Source organism: Mauremys reevesii, linkage group 20 (genome assembly GCF_016161935.1).
Source record: "Mauremys reevesii isolate NIE-2019 linkage group 20, ASM1616193v1, whole genome shotgun sequence".
In the NCBI taxonomy this organism is placed as follows: domain Eukaryota; kingdom Metazoa; phylum Chordata; order Testudines; family Geoemydidae; genus Mauremys; species Mauremys reevesii.
This window is the reverse complement of record NC_052642.1, coordinates 22,000,519-22,017,300: the sequence shown is the minus strand read 5'-3', so window position 1 is coordinate 22,017,300 and position 16,782 is coordinate 22,000,519. Positions and strand designations below refer to the sequence as shown.

Here is a 16,782-nt window from a genome sequence, read left to right as displayed (position 1 = left end):
GTTTTGTGTACAGCATCTGGCACAGGGGTCCAATCCTGAGCAGGCCTCTAGGTGCCATTGCATTAAAAACCTGCAGTGGAGCAGGTGTTCTGTGCATTAAAACAGCCCTTGTCTGGCTCTGGTCTGCCCCGTGGGAGAAGGGCTGGGTTTAGTCACCTTCATGGACAGACTCGGCCCCACTTTTCCCACGTGAAGGTTCTTCTAATGGCTGGAGGCAGGGGCTGGACTGGCGCCTCTGTCCCTCACCAGCTCCGTGCCCAGGCCTCACTCTCTCCTCTGTCCCCTGCAGGTCCAGGTTCTCCTTTACTACCTGCAGCACCCTCCCATCTCTTTCGCTGAGCTGAAACGCAACACACTCTACTTCTCCACAGACGTGTAGCCTGCGCTGAGAAGGCACCAGCCGCACACGAAGCCAGCCTCCCGGAGCGTGGGGTACAGCACAGACTAGCCTCGCCCCTGCGGGGAGACGGGCACTTCCCCAGGGCAGTGCGCCCTGGCCCTGGCCCTGCGCGCCCCCTGTCTAGTAGTCGTGTCTGACGTACCTTCGTGGTCAGGAATTGTTTTATGTATATTTGTTCGACAGAAGAGATAGTGACTGACAAGGGCCGCGGGCTCCTCGCTTCGTTCATTTCCTGCCAGGCTCCCGTTCCTTTCACCCTCTCCAGCTTCAGCCAAGCGTCCCCCCGGCTCGCCCTGCTCGAAGCCTGCAGCATCGCACCAGTGCCTGTTTGTTTTGCCTCGTCCCCTGTGCGTGCATGTGCAGCGCTGCCCGGCCTCTCCTGCTTCAGAGGCTGAGAAGGGACCAAGGGCTCCCCCTTTCTACCCCTCAAGACAATAAGCTCCACTTTGCCTTGCTGGCCGTGTGAACAGTGGACTCTGCTCCCTCTTGGAGCAAACCTTTGGCCACAAGAGTGTGTGGGGGGAGGAAGGGAGCTTTTAATGTTGTTCCAGGTGCTTTATGGTTTCATCCTGTAGGGCCCGTGGCCTGTGCTTTCTGCCTGTTTGTTGTGTACGCTGTAGTTATCCCCCCGCTGTTCTCCTCTCCGGCTGTGTTGTGGTGGGGGTAACCTGCTCTCTAGGAGGGGGTGGAGGTGCCTTTGGCAGGCTAGTGTGGGAAGAAGAAAGGGCTGTCAGGTTATACTCCCACTACCACCCCGCCTCCGTCTGGGCATGCAAGCTGATTAGCCTCTAGCCCCCGCTGTGTCTCCAGGGGACGGCCGGGGTTCAGCCGGGCGCTCCCCGAAGCGGGGGAATGCCCCTCAGTACTGCAGCGTGAGGGAGGAGTGACTGTCTCACATACCTCGCCAATGCCAATGCCTTAGCACCCGTTCCTCTCCAGCCGAGCGCTGCCGCAAAGGCATCGGCTAATGGAGACCAGGCAGCCGCACCGTGTAACAGGGCAGCTAGGCTTCCTTCCCCAGCATTAACGGGGGGCTCTTCCCTCCGGGAGCTACCCTGCTGAGAACCAGGCGAAGAGGGAGGGAGCCAGGCTCTGCTTTGGTGCCACATGCAGGCCGGCCCCTTGTAAACACTGCAGGAGGCTGCCAGAGGCCGTAGGACAACAGCTGCTTTTTGCTCCTTCCTGCACCAAGGTGTAAACAGCTTCTGAGCTGAAAGTGAACTCGAAGGGCAGAGCCTCGTGGAGACGGGGGGCTGGAAGAGGCAAGCCCCGTGGCTTGAAACAGGAGCTGGATTCTCCCCATGTGGCCCTCCCTCATTCCATCAGCCAAAGCACATCCATTGCTCCATTCAGCCGGCACGGGTACACGCCGTCCCCTGGGACAACTCCCCCCAGCTGGTTCCCTCCAGCCCTTGTGGCAAGGCAGCGAGGGCTCTGTCTGCTGGCTGGGACGTGCCCCACAGACAAACACTTGTATCTTGTGTTCTCTTCTGTGGGCTCCTGCTCTCATAGCTTGAGAGCACCCCCAACCTGCCCCCACCCCCAGAGCCTGCAGACGGGTGCTGGGACCTGCCAAGGAAACTAACCCTGCCTGTTCCCCCCACTGAGCCCCTGTTCTTGGGGAGAAAGCCCTGCCCACTGCCCCCCTACCCTCTGTGCCAAATGCCGATGGACAGCTGGTTTATTTGGGGGTGACCAGGCATATCCCTTGTATCAGCAGCACTGCCTTTAACTGCTGTTCCACATGCTGAAAGCACCAGGCATGGCCTGAAGACCAGCTTCAGGGGGGCTGACTGCAGCTGCTAGCCCCACAGCACTGAAGCAGCTAAAGGGAGAGGGAAGTCTTGCAATTCCAGTCTAACGGGCTTACGCTCCAGCCCCTTGCCGCTGGCCTGCTGGCGGAGCAGAAGAGACACGGCGTTGGACACACTCACCAGGTGTCGCACTTTGCCCTGGATAACGGGGCTGAGCTTAGATCTAACTGCACAATGGATCCCTGTGTGTTCTATGTACCTACATCTGTCAACGGTGGTGTCATTCCAAAGGGAGACTATGGCCCGCCCCCACCCCAAGCCAGTTCAAAGGGCTGGAGGCCAGCCCCCTGCACAAGCTGTGGCAATCCCATGGGCTGTGTTTTCATTTTTCCTACAGCGGGGTGGGAGGTGTCGGACTCTTGTGGCTACAGGTAGAATAGAACAGTTCATTAATATTTGACTTTTACTAAGTTAAGATCTATTTTTTGTTTGTGTTCGGTTTCAACTTCTGTAGATTATAAACTTTCAATGGATGTAAACCATGTGAAAAAATGTTAATAAAATGCAAAGCCCTGACGTTTGCACAAAAAGTAGCTCTGTGGTGGAGATGTTTGCATTAAGGGCAGCAGGCTGGTTATCTCCAACACATGCTGCCTTTTCAATTCCCCCCCTGCCGTGTAAATACTGCTATTCTCACAGGGCTCTCTGAGGCCAAAGCGAACACGCGGCGCCTCTCGGGCAGGCAGGTCTCTACAGCAAGGAGCCATCTTACTAGTAATGCTGCAGAGCCCAGCTGCCGAATGCTGTGTCACTGATCCACTGCTGAGAGCACTAGCCAGCCTGCTCTGGAAACCTGAGAGCTGACAGGTCACATGGGGCTGGCTCCCCCCCTCCAGCTGATTGTGGGGGGACACAGCATGGTTTCCCTTTCCAAACGGTACGGTACAGCTAAAACCCTCCTGCTGCTGCTCTCACGGTTCCATGTAAGCACTGGCTGGCATTACCCCAGGGCTGGCAGCAGCCTGTGAATGGGTGGCCATGACTCAGCAGGGGACCTACAGTGGAAATTGGGAAACCCACCCCCCCCATCTCAGGAGCCCAGGCTACAGACCACTTAAGAGCGTAGTGGTGGTTGAGCCATTCATAAAGGCAAACCAGGTTAATAGCAGCTTAAGCAGGCTTGAGCCTACCAAACTAACCATGTTTGTTCTAAGGTGTGGGACCAGCTCTCTTAGAAATGTGGCAGCCAGAACTCCCCCTAAGGCACCAGTTCATGGGTGCCAATGAACAGTCAACTGTGACTACACTACGGCGAAGTCCATCGAGGAAGCCGGCAGCTATGGAAGAGCAGCCCTTTCAGCCCCACTTGGAAAGCTAAACACACTTAACCCAAGCGGCCGTCTCCTCCACCCTGCTGCATGCTGTAGTAACACTTGACCCTGACTCCAGCTTTGCTCACTTCCCATAACACCCTGCAGTGGTCCCAGGCTTAACATCTTCCTCTACATTCAGTGAGAGTTTTAAGCCCCTCTGCCTGTGGAACGCCCCTTTCAGGCACAGCCAGGCTCGGTTGAGAAGGTGTGAGGCCTCAGACTGCTTACAGCTGTTTAGCATGCACACCCAGCATGGCCGCGAACCTCCGTCTCCCTTTGGAAGAGCCTATTAACGTGTACCTCCAGCACCGTGCCGCTAACTAGCCATTGCTGCACCAGTCCCCCAACCCAGTGTGAGAGAAACTCGGTGCAGGTTTAATCAGAAATCAGTCTGAAATATGGCCTAAAGTCATACTCCAGTCCAGCTGGTAGCTCTAGTGCACAATAATACAGCGTCTAGTAATAGCCAGCACCACAGAGCATGCGAAAGTGGTGCAGCTCCATCATGGGAAAGGAGTGTGAGCTGCCGAGTAACTACGACGCTCCTGACACTGTTCTAATGCGATGGCTTTCTAGTCTATAAACAACTTTTGGAACTAACTTTTTGCTCCAACGGCAGATGAAGCAGTAGCTTATCACTTGCTGTATTACTACAGTGAGATTAGCTTAGCTAGCCAGGCCTGCCATATAATATTATACTTCTGTCAACAAGCTGCTTTTCCCTAAGATGTTTTGTTGAAATGTTGCCAGGGACTGAGCTGCCACACACATCGCTAGGTAAAACGCCTTTTCACTTGGTTCTCTTGAAGATATGGTAAGGAAAGTTGGTTCCTATTTAGTTGTACTTTAAAGCATTACACAGAGGGTAGGTACTCTCCAGCGGATATTAAGAAATGCCTGGAATTAGTTATTCTTTCCCCCTCAAGATCTTGTTTCTACCCAACAGAGCAGCAAGTTGCAAACCCGTTACTGTTAAACGTTCGTGGCAAACTGTGACAACCCAGCTTGCTGCATTTATTTATCAAGATCCTGACAGCTTGTCTCTTTCAACACCAGCAAAACACTCCCCAGAAGTCAGACCTCAAAGGATCCGGAAGGCTTAGTTCTTGGAAACTGACCGTTTATCCATTCCGATGAAGATGACACTGACCAGTGTGTCCAAAAGCCTGGCTCAATTCCCAGGAACTCCTGCGCCTGGGCATGAGATCAGCCTGCCAGGGCCAGGGGTGAAAGGATTATCAGTCATTTAGGAAACGGCAGGTACCATCCTGCTCTGATCACCGCTCCAAAGGCAAGGAAGTAAGTCTGGCGAACCCACAGCTCTTACCAGTGGCACTGGAACATAAGTGAAACTTCCCCACAGGACTGCGCTGTTACCGTAGGTAATAATCAATCACTGCCGAGAAAGCCGCAAAGCCACCACAGCCAAGGGCCCCTGCTTTTAAACCAGCTGCAATGCAAAAAGGGAAGGGAAACAATTAGGAACGCCCTGCATTTCTTCCCATTTACTGCCTTCTGCTGCTGGCCTTGAGGAGGTCCCAGGATTGCAGAGTTTTCCATGCAGAGAATCTTGCACTCCAATTATAATTGGATTAGGAGACTTAAATGCATCCCAGGAATTTGGCCCATGCTGCACTTGGAACCACAAGGGCTGGGCCTGCGTGCTGAACTAACTGAGCTTTGTTATGGTTTCTCTGCCTCTGAAGGGCTGCAAATGAATATTGCCAGCTCCGATGCAATGGCTGTTTCAACAGCTGGCTCTGATCTCAGCACTGCAGGTGACTTACGGTGGTTAAACAGTATGATGGGGACAGAAAGGCAGCAGCTGCTTTAAGAGCTCTAAAAGGATTAGGTCCAGGCCAGACACAGTATAATAGACTTAATTAGGAGCCCTTTCTAGAGCTGTTTGCTTCCCTTAATGCTCTTTGAGAAGACTCCTTTGAGGAAGGGAAGAGAAGGCAGAACGCCAACTGTGCTGAAAAGCACCACAACCCTGTGCTGCACCACAACCCCAGCTCCCCCTTCCATGCATGTTCTGAACAAGGGAGCATTTGGTGGGTTCTTGCCAAAAGCCCAGGTGATAAGCAGTGACTGGTGCTGGACTAATCCACATTCTGATGGCTACTAGCTAGACTCACTCTGGGGCGCCAGCCGCTGGTGGTATTTCCTGTGCAATATTCGGTTTGAGGGGTTATTCTACATCTTAACACCCAAAGTGACTCTGAAAACTTTGAATAAAAATGTTTCATTTTTCCATCTGACTGATGCTTGTGTATAGTCCGTTTCACTGTATCTCTTATACAGTCAGCCCTCCGTGTCTGTGTGGGTCTTTCAAACCACAGGAGAAAGTAAAACATTTTAGATGACAGCAAAATATTATATCACCACCAATTCCCAGGAAAGCAGATGCAGCACCTAAAGCTAATTTAAGTCATTTTGAACCATTACACGTTCCATGTGATGCCCCGTTAATACTGCGTGGATGTGTTCTGCACTTGGGATGTCTAGAAAAGACGGCGGTACATCCATGTAGCGGGCAGTCTTTGCCAGGGCCAGAGCTAGCACACAAACAGTTCAAAGTAAGTGCTACTAACCTCTAAAGCCAATGGCTCCTCCAGTGATGCACCCACTAATAACACTGTTCTTCCAGTCTGATTTTCCACGATACTGCGGAATGGAGAAACGCAATGGAGTGACAGTAGGAAAGAGCACATGGAACTATTAGCATAGCTACTGAATGTTAGTTTGAGAATAAAAACACTCCTTCGCTCCCCTTGCCTCACAGCCGAATATCCTTGTCCCTAACTCTCCAGCAGCGAGCAACACTGACCTTTGGTATGAGACTTCTTGGGGGAAAGGGGAGTATTTCCTAAGACACTTAGGGTACATCTACATCACAATGAAACGCCAGTGGCTGGCCTGTATCACCTGGTTTGGGCTGCAGGGCTATAAAACTGCAGTGTAGACATCCAGGCTCTGGAATGCTGCAAGGGGGAGAGGGTCCCAGAGCCTAGCCTCCAGCCCAAGCACAACTGTCTACAATGCAGTAGCCCCGTAAGCCGAGTCAGCTGACAAGGGCCAGCTGTGAGTGTTTTATTACCATGTACACATACCCTTATTCTTCTACATGAGTTAATTACACGTTCCAATTAAAATAAAGAAACTTGTTGCCTTATTCCTAAGGAAATATGAAAGTCAAGAGTTTTAGCAATGAGATAAGCAAGGTCACTTTGCTCTCTAGCTACAAAATGAGATCCAGGACATGATCCAGAATTAATCTCCTTTTTGCTTCTAAAATTTTACAGGCACAAAACAATTATGGGTACAACTGAGAGAGATTTTTTTATTTTTTAAAAAGGGTGGCTAATCTTTAAAAATATAGTCCCCAAAATTACCCATATATTTATCCAGCCCTGGAACTGGAATGATCTTTGTTACCAAGTGTGCCCTAACAGGGTTGCAATGACCCTCCCTTTCTTCCTCTGTGGTGAAATGATGAAGAGGGTGGTTCTGTACTTTTTTCTGTTATAACAAGGAATCAGAGTCTGGAAAACACTGAAAACCATCAGGCTAGGTGCGCTTCATTTTCCTCCTAGAGCTTTTTACCATCACCCAAGGTTGCTTCAGTGTAGCTCAAGAGCACGTTAGTTAGGAACACACACATGTCAAGGGTTTCTAAAGAATTAAAGCATTTCTGATGGCTACTTACAGACTCTACTAGGCATTCAGTACAGGAGAACATAGCACCCACAATGGCAAAGTTTTTGGCATAGGACATCCCTCGTTGCCCCATATCTTTAAGGACTTCTTTTGCAGTTGGTGTACGATAGGGATCCTTGGGATCAAACCCTACGTTGGTATCGATGCCTGCTGTGAATACACCAAATGCTCCTCCCAAAACAAAACCTAAAGAAGCCAAAAAACTGCCGTGAGAACAGACTATTTCCCCACTGATTGCAGCAGTGCAGCACTGTCATCACAACAAACATACGTTACAGCTTTTAAAAGACGTTTGTGGTCAGGAGAGTGGACTTCCCCTCCCCCCCGGTCACATTATGCATTTGAAGAAGTGGTTTTTTACTCATGAAAGCTTATGCCCAAATACATCTGTTAGTCTTTAACGTGCCACCAGACTCCTTGTTATTAATAACACAGCGCATCTCCAAGCACTGCTTCTGTTACCCCCTGGAGCCAGTAATGGAGAGTCATGTGTACAAAGGGGGAAACTGAGGCTCAGGGAGGGAGAAGTAACTGATCCGAATATAAAAACGACCATACTGGGTCAGGCCAATGGCACAGCCAGCCCAGTATCCTGTCTTCTGATAACAGCCAGTGCTAGATCCTTCATAGGGAATGAACAGAACAGGGCAATTACTGACTGATCCATCCCATCACTCAATCCCTGCTTCTGGCACTCAGAGGTTGAGGGACCGAGAGCATGTGGGTTGTGATCCGATCTTCTTGGCTAATAGCCATTGATGGACCTGTCCTCCATGAACTTAACCGAGTTCAAAAAAGAACTAGATAAGTTTTGGCCTTCACAGGGTGACTGTGCCTTGTGCCAGGAGGTATTTCCTTCGGTTTGTTTCAAACGAGCAGCCTGTTCATTTCATTGGGTGATGCCCCCCCAGTTCTTGTGTTACGTGAATGGGCAAATAACCCTTCCCTACCCACGCTCCCCCCACGCCACTGGTGATCTGATAACCCTCCATCCCCCCCGCCCCCGCTCTCTTGTCTAAGCTGAGCCACGAGGCCTCTCCTTGTAACACCCCAGCCGGGTCAGGACAGGGGGCTCCCGCGATCCTGCCACGGGGCCGGCAGCCAACCCGGGGGGAGCCCAGCGCCCCGGGGCCCAGGCAGCTCGAGAGGTGGGGGGGGGGAATGGGCGCCAGCTGCCACCCCGCCCCCCTCCCGGGCCGGGCGCGCCCCGCCCCCTCCCGGGCCGGGCGCGCCCCGCGCCGCACCTCCCACGCAGGCCAGCGCCGCCTTGAAGCCGCAGCTCTCCATGACCCGCTCGATCAGCTTCTGCTCCTCGCTCTTGGGCGGGGCCGGGATGCCCCCCAGCGCGGCGGGGTCCAGGGCCCGGGCCTGGCGGGGCCCCCGCCGCTCCCCACCAGGTGCTCCAGCAGGAGGCTGTACTGCAGCTGGGCCGGCCCGGCCGGGGCAGCCCCGGGGCCGGCGGGCGCGCTTCCCCCCGGGGAGGGGGCCGCCGCCGCCATGACATGCCGGGTAAACTCAGTCGTTGCCTCCCCGGCCGTAGATTCCACACTCGGAGTTGGGGGGGGGGGGGAATGCTTCTGCCCCGGCCGCCTGTGGTTCCGCAGCAGCCGATTCGACACAGTGTAACTACTCGCGGGCGGGCTGCGACGCCCTCGTCCCAGCGGACTACAACTCCCAGCATGCCCGTCACCGAGGGGCTCAGGCGCGCCGGGATTCACGGCCCTTGTAGCCCGTCTCTAACCGCTACGCACCTGTACATCCCAGCGTGCCTTGCGGCAGCCCCCACAAAAAGACTGTGTCTCCCGGCACGCTCCGCACTTCAGGCTCCGCTGCGCTCAGGCTCATGGGATTTGTAGTCCGGAGGGTCTGAGAGGAAGAACCACATTTCCCAGGGTGCCCCGCGGCGCTCGCCCCCTGGCGGCCGTTAGGACCGTTGCAGAAGAGAGGGAAGGTGCTTGCTGCCAGAGCATCCTTGAGAGGAGGCGGCTGAGGAGGCAGCAGGTGAGCGGGGCTGGGGCGGGCTGTCCCTTGGGGCCTCTCCCAGGGCAGGGCCAGGGGAGTGGCAGGTAGAGGGGCGGGGGCCATGGCTCAAGGGCTGCGGGAGGGGCCCTGGTGACCCCCCTGCAGTGGGGGGGGACCCTGGGCCCTAATGCAGAGCGGCATCCCCATGAAGGCAACAAGTGCCAGTGGTTAGTCAGAGGGCAGCCAAAGTGCCCCCTCTGGAGCCCTGCAGCCACCTCAGGCCCAGTGCAGGCGAGTGGGTCCCGGTGTGCAAGGCCCCCCCCCCCTCTGTCTGCTGGCCAGAGGGGCAGGGCTGTCCCGTGGGTGGCTGTCACTGACACCGCGTGGTGGCCTGGCCAAGGTGCCCAATCCCAGAGGGAGAGAGGCTCCATTTATGGGTACCTGTGCAGCAGGGTTGGTCAGATGTCGCCCACGGAGTCCTACGATGCACCCCCCTGACTCTCTCTTGTCTTCTGGAGGGAGTGGCCCCAGGAAGTTGATAGGTCCCAGCATCTGAGATGGCTGCTTGGGCTAAGACAAGGGAAGCTCTACTCCGCTTCATTTTACGTACGTTAGGCAGCGAAACACCAGGGGGACAGATATTGTCCATGCAGGCCCTCAGCTGAGCGAAGTTTGGATGCCCCTGGCATAACGTAGCACTCAGGCTTGGGGGTTTGTACAGATCAAGGGGCACTGAGAGTGTATACATCTGTCTTGCAGTCACAAAATGCAATCCTGATTAGTGTCAGATCAGGTAGGGATCTTAACTCTTACACTACTGTTTATTCTGTTTGGCAGAAGCATAGAAACTTCCCACCCTGATAAGCTTAGCCCCTTAAAAGGGAGGCTGTCAGCTAAAATAAATACTTCAGCCATATATGCTATTTGTTCATGCTTCATTTTGCTCAGTAGTGGCATAGCTGGGCCAGTTTCACACTTTGATTCCCATGCACTAGCACAACTCTGTTGCTAAGCTTGCTGCAGGGAAGGGAAGGATGGGTTTAAAACCAAACAAAATGTTTTTGTTGTAGTTCTATGGAAAGTTTTTACTATTAATATATTTTTTAAATCTGCAGTTTTTGGCCTAACCCGCAAGGAATAACTGTTATGGTGAGAATGGGATGCTTTGAGGCACTGAATTTCAATAACTTAAAATGTGAGAAAACATTGTAATGGTTATTTTAAAAAGAATTTATGACTTAAAAGTGACTCATTTCCATGTATCCCTCTGAAAAGCAGACCCATGGTCTGAACTGAGTCAAGTGCACTAGGTGTTCTGCAGTATATTATCCTGGTTTTCCTTTTCCCTTTTACCTCAGCACTGTTACTTGTTCACAATGACACACACATGCAGATCTGGATAATTGTGTGCAAATATATTTAACACTGTACAATGGTTTATTTTCCCCTTCAAATATACGAAGTTGAGCGCAACATCCTGACTTGTGCATTGAGCTCCACTGCCCTCTACTGGCTTCTCAATGCCATTCCCTCTGTAACTGAATGTAGTAGGTCAGGGGTGGGCAAACTTTTTAGCCTGAGGGCCACATCGGGTTTCCAAAACTGTATGGAGGGCGGGGTAGGGAGGGCTGTGGCTCCCCAAACAGCCTGTCCCCTGCACCCTATCTGCCCCTTCCCACTTCCTGTCCCCTGACTGCCCCCCTCAGAACCCTTCAGCCATCCAACCCCCCCTTCTCCTTGTCCCCTGACCGCCCCCCCGGGACCCCACCCCCTATCCAACCCACCCGCTCCCTGTCCCCTGACTGTCCCGACCCCTATCCACACCCCCTGCCCTCTGACAGGCCCCCCGGGACTCCTACGCCTATCAACCCCCCTCCGTTCTCTGTTCCCTGACACACACACCCCCAAAACCTCCACCCCATCCAATCTCTCCCTGTCCCCTGATTGCCCCTGGGGACCTCCTGCCCCTTATCCAACCCGCTACCCGTCCCCTTACCATGCTGCTCAGAGCAGCATGTCTGGCAGCTGGGCCACCTGGCCGGAGCCAGCCATGCCACCGTGCTGCCCGACAGGAGCTCGCAGCCCCACTGCCCAGAGCGCTGACAGCTCGGCAAGCTGAGGCTGCAGGGGAGGGGAGATAGCAGGGAAAAGGATGGGGGCTAGCGTCCGTGGCCGGGAGCTCAAGGGCTGGGCAAGACGTTACCGTGGGCCGTAGTTTGTCCACCTCTGCAGTAGGTACTCAAGTCTCTTAGGATAAAAAGGAGCCAGGGTGTTCTTCATGAGCAGAACTGAACTTCAGAACTCACTCCCTCTTTTGATCCGAAATAGCCCAGATCTGCTGATCTTCCAGGCACCTGCAAAGCCCATCTATTTCCCTACAATTTTGGGCGAGTGAGAGATGTGTTGAGGGCTGGGACTTGTGCACTTAGAGTTGGGCTCTCTCTGTGGCTGGAGTGTTGTTTTGGATTATTTTTTCCCAGATCTGTGATTTAGGATTGGAAGGGCGTGCAATTTATTCTTCCCATTTCTGTTGTGGTTAGCTGGCATCCACGGTAATGAGGACAGATTCCATTTATTGCCAGAAATTACATGATGATAGTCTTCTGATATTTACCCCCACAATATCTCTTTCTTCTCATTATGAATGTCGTCCCCCTTTCCCAGTATCATGCACACATGGGTTTATATTCTGCATGTGGACTAAGACATTCATCTTGCAAACATTTAAGCCTGTGCTTTTCTCTAAGTATGCAAGTCGTCCCATTGACTTTCATGGACTATTCATATGAGTAAATGTAAGTGTTTGCAGGATTGAGGCCCAGATAGCAAGAATTGTCAGTCACACTATGTGGAACAAGTAGAAACCTGCAGTGAACAAGCTGCTCACTCCAAACTTCAAATTCTCTCTCTCAAAAATACTCACTGGACGCTTGCAAATTAGTGCTGTTTGATCCCCTTCAACACAAGCCTGTCATCTGAATAACTTGCCTGAAATTACACTGCTGACTAGGGTGACCAGATAGAAAGTGTGAAAAATCAGGATGGGGTTGAGGGGTAATAGGCATCTTTATAAGAAAAAGCCCCAAATATCGGGATTGTCCCTATAAAATGGGAACATCTGGTCACCCTACTGCTGACTTTGAGTTGCTAAGCCCTCAATATTCAGCCTCTTCCAAGAAACCTCAGTTCTGTCAAGAGAGATTACTTTTTTTTTTTAACCTGCGTAGCCCTGACTGGAACTCTTTCAAACATTCTTTTGTCTCTTTGCCCTGTAATTAAAATGAAACGTGTTACGCATGAAAGGTCAATAGCTATTATGTTTTTATAAAACATATGCACAGTGACTGTTCTATACATTTAGGATCTGTTTAGTTTCACTAGAGGGCAGCATATCGGAGTTTTTAGGAGATAATCGGTCAGTGTCACTGAACCTTTGATTGGAGAATATGGACATGTAGGTCAGTGCCCTGAAGGACAGAGCATTTAAACTATATTTATAATATTATTGTCTGAAATGCTGATTCTGAAGTATACCTTTCATATAACAGCCAGCTCTCTGCTGGAAGCAGAGTCCCTCTTCTGCATAGACTCGGACGGTTATTTTGGGTATTGCTGCACAAAAAGTCTTCACAGCTCTCTGAACCAATCATTCAAATCCCAGAGTTATTCCACAAATGACTTCACTGCATGAGAAGCAGTTTAGCACTGGAGACCAAAATAAATAAATTGGTTCCCTCTCTCTGCCCCCTTCGTCTTCCCCTTCCCTCCTGGAAAGGCTCCAGCTTTGTAGGTCTCCTATGACTTTGTGGACAGATAATGAGCTGCAAGTATTTCTGCATAGAGGGCTATTTTTGTAGCCTTGACATCTTGGGCACAAGTAGCAGCAGTTCAGGAAGAGCAAAAATTAGCCAAACAGGAATGTCTTTACATCCAACACTGTGGTAGCTGAGTCTTAATTTAGGGTATTGCCAGCCCTGAGTGTTGAAAAATCGTGAGTCAGGCCTCCAAAATCATATGATTGGCTTGAAAATCATGAGGTTTAAAAATAACACATTTGGGGGTCTTTTTATCTGCCTTCTGCTGTTTGTCCTTAGTGGTCATGTTTTCAAGCTTTATCCATAACCGTGAGGCTAGACACTGTGTGTGTTTAATGAAAACTGAGAGTCTCACCTACTAACATGACTCCAGGGGCTGGGGCTTTAAGTAAAACACTGAATATCACAATACTTGTGATAAAATCCCAAGAGCTGGCAACACTGAGTATAGAAGCTAGATAGGCTGGTTGCTGAGAAGCTGCTTCCCCACATGTCACTCACCATGAGCGCTCTGAATGTCTGCAGAGATCTCTGGCTGTTGCACTGATGTGGTTTAGAGCAGCGTTTCTCAATGACTGGTCTGTGGACCGGCACCGGTCCTTGAAATCTCCCTGACACAGTTTTGGAAGGCTGCAAGCCAGTCCTTGGTATCTAAAAGGTGGAGAAACACTGGTTTAGAGTATGATCCCAGCTGGGACTTCTACTCTTCTTTGGAAGCAGGAAGTGCCTTTGCAAATAAAAACCATTGTTGGTAGGTGTCACGGAGTGTGGGGGAGTCCGGGTCCTGCAACCTCCACTTCCTGCGATTCACCATGACTCTCAGCCAGCCAGTAAAACAGACGGTTTATTAGACGACAGGAACACAGTCCCAAGCAGGGCTTGTAGGTACAACCAGGACCCCTCAGTCAGGTCCCTCTGAGGGGTAAGGATCTTAGACCCCAGACTTGGGGTTCCCTGCCTCTTCCCAGCCAGCCCAAAACTGAAACTAAAAACCCCTCCAGCCGGCTCTCCTCCTTTGTCCAGCTTCCTGGGCAAAGGTGTTGACTCCCCCCACCCCCCTTCCTGGCTCAGGTTACAGGCTCAGGTCCTGTCCCTCACCTAAAGTCATCCCCTGCTCTCCCATCCCCCATGCAGACAGTCTCTACTGTGTCACAGTAGGTTTTAGGGCAGTTTGCAAAGCAGGTGGTGTCAAGCCAAAATCTGGTTGAGGTTGTGGCTTATTTCGCAGTTGGGAATCCATTTCCTTCTTTTCTGCTGTTGACTCGGGGCCTATTCCACTTTTTAATTTTTTTTTTTTTTTGCTGCATTCATAAAAAATCAGTCCAGTGGATAGAGCAGGAAATTGGGAGCCAGGACTCTTGGGTTCTATTCCCAATTCTTAGTCACTGACACTAAGGGAGTTACTTTACCTCACTGTTCAGACATCTATAATGTGGTGATGATGATACTTTAACTAAGTTTGTTTACTGTTTGTAGAGTGGTTTCAGATCCTTGGATGGAAGGCTTAAGACAAGGCACCGTATCTAGTGAAATCTGCCTGCTCTCTGATTTCAGCAACTGAAAGCAAAGTTGCTTCATCTTCTGAGCCTCACTCAATTTGTTCATAAAATGCAAACCAAAGCTCAGAGTAGGCTGAGGGAGGGGGTTACTTCTCTATTGAACTGACAGGGCTTTCCAAGCTGATAACAGTTGTCATTATTCTGCTGAACCACCAACATATCCATAGAGACTTGGGCTGTAGACCATGAGGGCAGGGATTTGAGAGTTAAGGCTGAAAAGACAGGCTGGTGAACTAAGCTCCTGACTCAGGTTAGCATAAGAGAGACTGTTTACATTTTTTTCAAAGTCTTTTCTTAGGACCAGCTGGGCTTGCTGCATGTGACTGTGTTTTGCAATTTGGCAGGAGGCACGAGACTTGGGTTTGGGGGATGTTTGTCTGAGCCTTCCTGTTTTCTCTCTCTGTGTCTAATTTATTGTAAGTATTTTATATTAAGCCCTTTGAAGAGTGAGACCCCTCTACTGTGCAGGGTATCTGTGCTTTTCATTTGGTCCACCCCAATCTCTATCACTCCCTTCACCCTGATATCAGAGATAATTGTGTGGTTTTGCCCAATGTTTAACAGTTTTAAAAGTACGTAACATCTTGTAACTTGAGTGCTAAAAAATGTGTCTCAAGTTTTCTGATGTCACCTCCCAGGGAAGTAAACTGCTGTTATAGGAGCCTGAGTTCTCTTTCAAGAAACCTGGTTTAGTCCAGAGAGAAGTCGATGTAGGAGGGCAAGTGCTGGGGGGAGAGATGCAGTGAAAAGGCAAAGGAATCCTCAGTTTGGTAAATGACTTTCAGGCTTTGTCAAGCTGCTGAGATGCTCCTGCTATTAAGTACCAGGGGCCCAGTCCTGCAATCCCTCTGTGTCCCATATGGATTCCATGGGAGTTCCACAATGGATTAAAAATGAAACAATATGTTACATTTCTATTTCCAATTAATTAAAAAAGATGGATTTAACTCACTGCAGGTACCTGCTCAGGTACCTTCAGGTATGGATCTACCCACCACAACCTACCCTGTAACAAGGAATGGGGCAGCATTTCCCTTGGGCCAGATCATACCCACTAGACTTGCACACAGATGGGACCCTTTGTAGTTAGATTTATCCTCAGCTGTGCTGTAATGGTGAGAGCTGTCACCTCCAGGACACCTTCCCCTTCACCCTTCCTGGACCCCATGCAGTCAGATTGGATGGAAAAGGCCAGTTCTGGGAGAAAGCACATCATTCAGTGCCTCCATCTGAATTCCATCTCCTGCAGAATCCCCTTTGATTTGAGGAACCCGCTTAAAGTGAGGTTCAGAGGGCAGGGCCGTCCCTGGCAGTCCAGCACCAAGGAAGGATAAACAGCAGCACACTCTGGAATGATTTATTTGGTGGCACTCATACAGTGTCTGATCACAAGCTAAAACCTTTTGTATCTCAATCTTGTAATATCCCAAGTGAAATATTGTCCTTTCAGTGACTCAAAAATACTTCACAAAAATATGATTAGGTATCCAAATCTGCAGGTTCCTCTTGCTTGTGAATGGGTCAAAATCTATGACTATTTAAAGGCCTCTAAGTCTTTATTATATTTTTAGCAGTGTGTTATTCTGCAGTGACTAAGCTGCAGCTATTGCAGTGAGGCCTTCAGAACCAAAACAATATTTCTCTGAATGAGTTCACTTGAAATAGCTCCTTTGGTGAGCTGCTGTTCCCTATTTGGATAGAATGGGAATTCTGGACTCCAACTCAACGGTGCTGTAAGCTGGTACATCTCCGTAGACTCCAATGCTCCAGCAATAAATTGTGCCCTCTGGTTCTAAGCCTTCTGTCTCTCCATCATCCGAAAGCTTCCTGGTGTCTAACCGATGTGATTATGAGTGAGTTGCCTTTAAATAGCCATTAACTCTAACGGTCACCATGGTAACTGCTGTACCAGAGCCTCTTGCTGGTAGGTTGCCCGGCTCCCTGAGTTATTACAGTTTAATGCTCAGAGCCTGTTGGATTCACAATTGGGCAGAGGTCACAAATGTCAGAAAGGAAAACTATGTATTTTAAATCTTTATGGAAGGGAATCTTGATGCTGGTGAAAGGAGTGGGATTGACAGCCCTGGAGACTGATGGCATTGGCCCACAGAAAAGGGACTTAATGGCAGTAGTGGAGCAACTTTTCCCCATCCACTACCCCCTCCCCAGTCTGCTCCAACCTTGCTCAGGAGCAATCTA

At 50.7% G+C, this 16,782-nt stretch overlaps 3 protein-coding genes across 12 annotated transcripts in view; 2 read left to right on the top strand and 1 right to left on the bottom strand.

Annotated features, from left to right (window-relative positions):
- ABR (ABR activator of RhoGEF and GTPase) overlaps positions 1-2,747 on the top strand; it is a 94,702-nt gene extending 91,955 nt beyond the window's left edge. For all 4 annotated transcript variants that reach the window (XM_039507545.1, XM_039507546.1, XM_039507547.1 and 1 more), the window contains one exon: positions 290-2,747. In XM_039507545.1, coding sequence (XP_039363479.1) covers positions 290-379 — 90 coding nt within the window. In that variant the 3' untranslated portion in view covers positions 380-2,747. The remainder of the gene's footprint in view (positions 1-289) is intronic.
- A 1,746-nt stretch (positions 2,748-4,493) lies between these two features.
- TIMM22 (translocase of inner mitochondrial membrane 22) lies at positions 4,494-8,961 on the bottom strand. Its single transcript, XM_039507559.1, is given in 5 exon segments — positions 4,494-4,977; positions 6,122-6,194; positions 7,237-7,433; positions 8,492-8,630; positions 8,633-8,961. Coding segments are annotated over 5 exon segments (600 nt in total). The 5' UTR covers positions 8,747-8,961; the 3' UTR covers positions 4,494-4,900.
- A 26-nt stretch (positions 8,962-8,987) lies between these two features.
- The window catches only part of SPECC1 (sperm antigen with calponin homology and coiled-coil domains 1), a 155,724-nt gene continuing 147,929 nt past the window's right edge, over positions 8,988-16,782 (top strand). For 4 of the 7 annotated variants that reach the window (XM_039507555.1, XM_039507550.1, XM_039507557.1 and 1 more), the window contains exons 1-2: positions 8,988-9,248; positions 10,325-10,358. In XM_039507555.1, coding sequence (XP_039363489.1) covers positions 10,356-10,358 — 3 coding nt within the window. In that variant the 5' untranslated portion in view covers positions 8,988-9,248; positions 10,325-10,355. Of the gene's footprint in view, positions 9,249-10,324; positions 10,405-16,782 lie in introns of all 7 variants that reach the window. The other 3 variants (XM_039507551.1, XM_039507553.1, XM_039507552.1) reach the window with 2 other exon arrangements.